The sequence below is a fragment of the Protomyctophum parallelum genome, assembly GCF_964188405.1.
Source record: "Protomyctophum parallelum genome assembly, chromosome: 2".
In the NCBI taxonomy this organism is placed as follows: Eukaryota; Metazoa; Chordata; class Actinopteri; order Myctophiformes; family Myctophidae; genus Protomyctophum; species Protomyctophum parallelum.
In genome coordinates, this window is record NC_139699.1 from 11,070,149 (window position 1) to 11,078,496 (window position 8,348).

The 8,348-nt window shown below is 44.1% G+C and overlaps 1 protein-coding gene across 1 annotated transcript in view; it reads left to right on the forward strand.

Moving 5' to 3' along the window:
- LOC310854503 (protein diaphanous homolog 3-like) overlaps positions 1 to 270 on the forward strand; it is a gene marked incomplete at its 3' end in the record, with an annotated part of 343,448 nt that extends 343,178 nt beyond the window's left edge. Inside the window, exon 28 of the mRNA XM_083759183.1 lies at positions 1 to 270. This exon is cut by the window's left edge and continues 284 nt beyond it. Within this exon, the coding sequence (XP_083615309.1) occupies positions 1 to 270 (270 nt within the window).
- Between the last annotated feature and the right edge of the window lie 8,078 nt (positions 271 to 8,348).

The window sequence follows — 8,348 nt, forward strand, 5'->3', positions numbered from 1 at the left end:
GGCCCCAGAGCCGAGGGCCATCCGTCTGCAGCCCAGAGCAAGGCCGCGGAGCCGGGGCAAAGGTACAGGCCTGTGGCGAGACACAGCCGCAGCCCCCCGACCACGGGGAGCAACGCCGTGGCCAACCGCCGGGAGCGAGAGAAAGTAATGAAGGTTGAAGCAGAGAAAGTCCCGGTCCCTCCCAGCACCAGCACCAACTCCACCACCACCTGCAGCACCAATGGAGAATCTGACGTAGAAGCTCTTCTGGCTCGACTCCGGGCCCTGTGAAGGTCCTGAAATATAATACCACTCGATGCATGCAACGCAAAAGTGACAATTGGAGTTGGTTTTAGCAGTCTAGCATGTGCCATTTGAACCAAAGATCGTGATAGTGACGAGATAGTGAATAAAGATGTGTCAAGGGACATTTTTAATATTGCCTCAAAAGAAAGAAAAACCTTGTAGATATTATAATATTGGCCTACAGCATATTGGCAGAATGTTCCCCTAATATGCTCAGAATAGGGACACTAAGGGTTCATGTGGTTAAACAGTTGGCACAGAGTCCACAGACATCCTCTACCTGCCTTTTGGACACAGACTATTAGCACTTAGACATTCTGGCCCATCATCTCTTGGTATTACCTGCAGTGTTTTAAATGTGTCGTTAAGTGCGGTGCTACAGTGGCGTAGCTCTCACAGTTAAGTGGGATGTAATTAATGCCATTAGTGTTGCATCATTATATACTAGGTTGAAGGATTCATAAAAGGTGACACTGCAAAGCTGTACTGCAAAGTCCTGGCAGTTAACTTAACTTTGTCAGTGAACGGGTCAATTTTGCACTGAATTTACAATCAGGATGGATACCCTGCCAAATCATTTGACTATTTACAAAACACATTCCTTAAAAAATTAAAAAAAAATATGAACAAAAGGTATGTGGCACAACAGATACTCTGCAATACTAGCCTGCACTTTCTTTGTAGACCTGCAGTGTGCATTTGTTTATTTTGATTTTTTTGCCTCTCAATAACAGTATTGAAAAGTCATCAGTTCATAACTGGGGTAAAATGATTTGCCTACATCACAGCTGATTTAGATTAAATTTTATTCACATATCAAACATATACCATTGTAATCATTTACATGTTATTTGTTTTGTTCAAGTTAGAAATGAAGAGCATGTGTTTTCTTAATGTGTATCTTCTGGAAAGAAAATTATATATTTCTGATTCAGATTTATTTTTTTCTTCTCACATTTGTACCTTTACTTAAATGTTTGTGTTATTATTTTTGTCTTTTTCATGTTGTTTCTGTGACTGTGCTTGTCTCCATTCCATCTTGGACTAAATCGGTCCAAATCATTTAGATGAGATACAGTATCAATCTATGCAAATGTTCACGTATCCAAACACTGACATTACTTACTGTGTATTCCCTTTAGGATGATTCTATGCATTCCAAAATGTTAAAAAAGACAAAGTTGAATGGCCTTCGGTGTTGTTTTTCTTCAGGTTCTCTTTTCATATCACGGTGCTGACAGGTGAGCTTTGTAGTCAACAGTTAATGTAATTTTGACTAGCTGGATTTGTATGTACTGTACTGTACTGTACTGTACTTTACTGTACTGTAGTGTCATTGGAGAAGAGCCGAGACAATGAGCATACTGTCTGTACATTATTGCTCTCTTAACTCTGGTGCTGATCCATTCAATCAGTGATTCTCAACATGTGGGCTGTGAGGATATTGCAAGTCGTCATCATCACCATCAGGTCTCTTGCTGAGTGGCGGAGGGGGGTGTCGCCATGCGTAGAGCCAATCGGTTCGCACCAATCTTCTCCATTCGGGTCGGTCCAGCGCTAGAGGCTCAGCGTCATTGTGATATACCGGTAAATATACAAACTTAAAGTATACTATGTTGATTAGTTCCATTGAGCATCTAATTAAACTGGGAAGTGTCTGTGGCCCACACATCAAACCACAACCACAAACATAGCAGCCATTATGTTGGAGTGGGCGTAGCTCTGGTCCATAGCTCTAATGCTCTGGTCCACATAGCTCTAATGCGTTGCATTTAGAGCTATGTTACTCTCGACTTCCGCCGCTCACATGAATGCAGACCAGCCTCTCCTCTTTGGCGTAAATAAAAATAACGTTTTTGCTACTGACCAAAACAAAGGCGGGTTGTGTCATTAGAAAGCCTACTTTCCTTAGTGGACGCACTCTGAGCCCCCCACCACACGTATAAACTGTACTTTTTGGCCAGGAAAAATATTCTCTATGCAGCAGTTATCTGGGCAATATCGGTAGAGTGGCACATTGGAGTAACTAAAAGCTTTTTTTCCCCGGTGCAAACAAAATCCCTTTTTGGCCCCAAAGTACCGTTTATACGTGTGGTGGGGGAAGGGGGGGTGCTCAGAGTGCGTCCACTAAGGAAAGTAGGCCTTCTAATGACACAACCCGCCTTTGAGTAGCAAAAAACTAAAGACGAGAGGCTGGTCTGCATTCATGCGAGCGGCGGAGGTCGAGAGTAACATAGCTCTAAATGCAACGCATCAGAGCTAGAGTGGGTTCTGATCCAGAAGGTTTGAGAAGCGCTGCATTGAACCTCACGGTATCGACCATATGCTCACTGGGAAAGATTCCGTCTCGCTCAGCCTTTCTTCTTGGACTCTTGACTCTTCTTCCTCTCACATGTTATTGAAATTACTTGTATCTCCGGTTGTATGAAAACAAGGTGTGTTTTATCGCAAACAATGTGATGAGAATTATTCTTGCTCTGTTTTATATATAGGCCTATAAATAAACAAAGAAAAACACTTTTGTTAGTTAATTGCTCATTAAAATATAAAATTATGTTATGACTTAGTAGAAAAGGCATTGTTATATATACAAGTGTGTGTGTGTGTGTGTGTGTGTGTGTGTGTGTGTGTGTGTGTGTGTGTGTGTGTGTGTGTGTGTGTGTGTGTGTGTGTGTGTGTGTGTGTGTGTGTGTGTGTGTGTGTGTGTGTGTGTGTGTGTGTGTCTGTGTGTCTGTGTGTGTCTGCTTGATTGTATTTTATTTTATTTGGCACAGTATAAAAACATTACAATAAAACATACAAAATATAGAAAAGGGAAAGTGCTAGTGGAGGCAAGAAGCCAAGAGGGGCTTCTACACATAGGCGGATCTAGAAATGATGGGCCCCTGGGGGCCACTGTCATGCAAAAGGGCCCTTTTCCCTTCCCGACGTGGTGCATATACTGTCTGCACGCGTGTACACATAACAATTATGACATTCAGAATGTACAGCAAGGGATTGCTTAAAAATAATAAACAGCCAAAAATTAAGCCAAATGAATGCAAACTGAGGGTTTAAACACTTGCAGTAATGTACCGTATCATGATGGTTTAGGACTTTGGGGGTTATTTTATTGACACAAATGATAAATAAGCCCATTGTTAATAACAGTGACAACGGACCGTGTGTGTCACTGTTATTCACTGTTACCCCTTTTTGGGGGGCTCATGAGTTTGAGTCACGCGGACGCTCAAGCTCAGGGGCCCCCCTAGCTCAGGGGCCCCCCTAGCTCAGGGGCCCCCCTAGTTCAGGGGCCCCCCCTAGCTCAGGGGCCCCCCTAGCTCAGGGACCTCTGGACCAGGGCCCAACAGGCCCGTTGGATAATCCTCCCCTGCTTGTACGAGGCCTCTACCTATAGATTGCATGCATAGTTTTCTATAATAATTGACCAGTTAATACAGAAACGTTACATGTATTTTAAAAGCATGCATCCGAGTGGTTCATTAGAGAAAGAGATATCACCTCTATCGGCGACTTTGACCAGATGTTTTTTTACTCCAAACTCCTTGTGGTGTTTCCACGGGAGACCCTCGGTTAGAAGTGACCCACTGTCACTCTGACTTATTTCTCACTGGGGTCCCAGAGAAGCAATAAAGACCTTCAACACGACCTGAGAGTGAAGGTCTTCTATTACTTTCCCTCTCCTGGAGCTATTGACCATCCTGGCTGCCTACTATCTCCCAAAGGGATTTCATTGTCAGATGATTTTTTTTTCTTTTTTAAGACCCCACTGTCACATTACCTGCACGGAATCGACGACTGACTAGATTTTGAAGTATACGTGAGTCTTATCTTCGATAGGCCCAGATAGCGAGAAATGCTGTGTGTCGCGCTAAGCAAAATGTTTACAATGCCAAAGCACCGCCATGCCGGTTGGAGGGCAATGGCGGTCGTCCCCCAATTTGGTCCCAAACAACATTTCTCCAAAAATGACTGACTGAAGTGCCGTGGAATTTGTTGGCGAGGACATGAACCCTCTGCCACAAATTGCGGTTGGGTTTAAGGAGCAGCACAGCCATTTTTATGACAATACGTACTGAGGGTCAGGCAAGTTTTTATTTGTATTTATCTTTTCTATTGTATACGAGGTAGCCCGTTCATAGTCCCATGCAGTGTTTCGAAGACGAGAATGGGAGCATAAGAAAAGTAGGATCTTCCTATGCTGGGGGAGCCATCATTACTCATGGTGGGCCTACATGTGTTCCAGCCATGAGGTTTAAATATGGGCCTAATAAAGTGGAGCAAAAACATATTGTGCAGCAGATTGCAATCTGCCCCCCCCCCGCCTTTGATTGGAGATGAAAGGAAAAATGGAAGGAAGTAATGGAAGGAAGTAAGGAAAAATGCAAAACAAATCAACACATTTTGTTACCATTTATTTTCATTATGAGAATGAAGAGCTTGGCACTCTTCATGGTTCAAGGTTTCTTTATTTTGTCTCCCAAGAGAGAAATTTGTCTTGGACCCCAAGGACCCGCTCTGCAGCATACAGATACAATACAATACAATACAAATCAATACACAATACAAGACAACAAAGGCACACAGTGACCCGTACAACATTAAAAAACCACACACCAACATACCTAGTGCAGAAGAGGAATAACATCACCTCATAACCTTTGACCCCTACCCTGTCTGCCCTCTGCAAGGACTCTGTTAAGGAGTGTGATTGACAGAGGGACAAAGGAATGTGTATTTGCACGCATGGACCTCGTACCTCCTACATGATGGTATTAGCCGATACTCAGGGTATAGTACTGTACATGGGAGGAGTCAGACACAATTTTCTTATCCTGTCCAATGGTGACCTGCTCAAAGATGACCTGGGGGGTGATCGGAGGTGTAGACATACCCATGATCTTCCCTGCCATTTTGGATCTCAGATTTGTATTTTACAGTTAGGTTTCCAAACCAACTGGTGATACCATACCTTAGAATTGACTCTATGCTAGCTCTATAGAAGATCAGCATTATGTCTCTACTTACACCAAAGAGTCTGAGCCTACGGAGAAAATGAAGGCGTTGGTGTACTTTTGCACACATACTTGTCACATGGGAGTGCCAGCTTATATCACAATCAATATGTGTACTCTTAGTCTTACCTGACTCATCCTGCGTACACATACTGTATGTAGATTAACACTCCATATAAGACTGCACTGTTGGTTTGTTAGTGGTAAGGGTTTCACTGTTGTAATGAAATCAGTTTAACCGTTTCCGTCCGTAGGATGGCTCCACACGTCCTAGGGAACCCAATCGACGCGCACAAAGGACGTGTGTACACGTCCTAGCGCATCTTCAATGATATCAGGCGAGAGAATAATATTCTGATTTTTTTCCTTTTTTTCCTTTATTTTTTTGTCAGACACTCGGCCAACTTACCGTTCACTTAGCTGTTAGAGCGAGGCCTACGGTCATATTAGCATACCGTTCACTTAGCTGTTAGAGCGAGGCCTACGGTCATATTAGCATACCGTTCACTTAGCTGTTAGAGCGAGGCCTACGGTCATATTAGCTTACCGTTCACTTAGCTGTTAGAGCGAGGCCTACGGTCATATTAGCATACCGTTCACTTAGCTGTTAGAGCGAGGCCTACGGTCATATTAGCATACCGTTCACTTAGCTGTTAGAGCGAAGCCGACGGTCATATTAGCATACCGTTCACTTAGCTGTTAGAGCGAGGCCTACGGTCATATTAGCATACCGTTCACTTAGCTGTTAGAGCGAGGCCTACGGTCATATTAGCTTACCGTTCACTTAGCTGTTAGAGCGAGGCCTACGGTCATATTAGCATACCGTTCACTTAGCTGTTAGAGCGAGGCCTACGGTCATATTAGCATACCGTTCACTTAGCTGTTAGAGCGAAGCCGACGGTCATATTAGCATACCGTTCACTTAGCTGTTAGAGCGAGGCCTACGGTCATATTAGCATACCGTTCACTTAGCTGTTAGAGCGAGGCCTACGGTCATATTAGCATACCGTTCACTTAGCTGTTAGAGCGAGGCCTACGGTCATATTAGCATACCGTTCACTTAGCTGTTAGAGCGAGGCCTACGGTCATATTAGCATACCGTTCACTTAGCTGTTAGAGCGAGGCCTACGGTCATATTAGCATACCGTTCACTTAGCTGTTAGCGCGAGGCCTACGGTCATATTAGCTTACCGTTCACTTAGCTGTTAGAGCGAGGCCTACGGTCATATTAGCATACCGTTCACTTAGCTGTTAGCGCGGCAGAAAGAACGCCTCGTCTCTCCTAATCCAGGGCGCTCTCCGTGGTTTTGATCTGATGGATATACTACGCGCTTCATTTCTGACTTCAACATGCCTCTCGTTCATAATAGGAACGCTTTGGAGCTTCTAGCGATATAATAGACCAAGGTAAGATAACAATCTTTTTTTGTCTCTCCATCCCGTTTTCCTGTTCCCCCTTCCTTCCTGTCCTCTGCATGTTGGGGGTTTGAGGGAACAGCTCTGGGTAAATTGCTCTGTCCATCAAAGCAGGTCGTCTTTGGGGTGGTGTGCCAAAAACATCTGGTCCCCCGCCACATCTAATAAGTTAAGACACTGTACCCTATGTTGTAAATTCTACCTCCTTCTCAGAGTCCCCCTCCCTCTCTTTCCCTCCATGCGCTCACACAGCCACACATGGGAGGATTAGTTTTCCTCCCTTCTCTGTCACTGTGTCCCTCAGGGCTGAGTGATTTGCTGTGAAACTGCAACCCACAGAAGCATCACTCTCTGGCGGATCTGGAGTAATAATCAACACAACCCAGGCAGGCTAAGTCACCTTGTTGGTTGGGCTCAGATCCAGCATGCAGCGGGTTTGTCGCCTGGGTTGTAAACCAACACCCTGATACTGTCAACTAAGGCACATGTCTCGCTTGATCTACAATAGTTTTGCTTAAAAGCCTGACAAGTCTCGCTGTTTGGATTGTGGTTGAACATTGTGGTTTGAATTTCAACAATGTCTTAATCCGTTTTGGGCGGAAACCCCTCTTGGTGTTTTAAGCATTATGTTATAATTTAGCTTTTGAAAAATAGCAGATCTACAAGCTCATAGCGCGGCACCGAGTGCCACACTACGAGCTTGTAGGTCTGCTATTTTTGAAAAATCGTGAAAATGTGGAGCAAACCTTTGAATATATATTTCAGAGCATTATACAACATTTTTAACAAAAATATTTTCTTCTTGGGTTGGGGTCCCTGGAACAACATATTTTCAGATGGGGGTCCGTGGCCCAATAGAGATAATTCTGGGGGTCCTTGACATGAAAAAGCTTGAGCAGCATAGAAACGTAGGTTTTTCAGGAAAATTGTAGGATTTAGAATACTTTTTAAGTGGTGCAACCACTTCTACATCCAGCATGCAATGTCCGTGTAGCTGTGTACCTGTTTGTGATGTACCTGTGGTCCTGTGTGAGCACGATTGGTGTGCGCATGCGTGAAATTGGAACGAGAGAAGTATGTGACATGGCTGCCACCTGCTGGACACAAACGATACAGAGAAGAAATTGGAACGATACAGAGAAGAAATTGGAATGATACAAATTGGAACGATACAGAGAACCAATAGACGGGAGTTGCACCACTTGGTTCACACTGGTGTGATTTTTTTTTTATCAAGTCCAAAATGGGTTAATATCTATTTTATACTCTCTCTCTCTCTCTCTCTCTCTCTCACTCTCTCTCTCTCTCTCTCTCTCTCTCTCTCTCTCTCTCTCCCTCCCTCCCACCCCCAAGCATCCCCCTCCTCTTGACATGCTGTTCCAGGGTCTATATCTCCATCTGTCCCTGCAGGTGAGTTGCTGTTGCTTTGATCATTGTTGAGCCACATCACAGCACGCCCTGCCCTCCTGCAGTTCACTGCTATGACTTTGTTGTTCTGCTTCACATTGATGTTCTTATTGTTGTTCTGCTTCACATTGATGTTCTTATTGTTAGAAAAAACATTAGAAAACTAGAACTGCACTCTGTCGAGTGCATACTTGCTTGTTGCACACTAGTAGGCCATAAATGGCC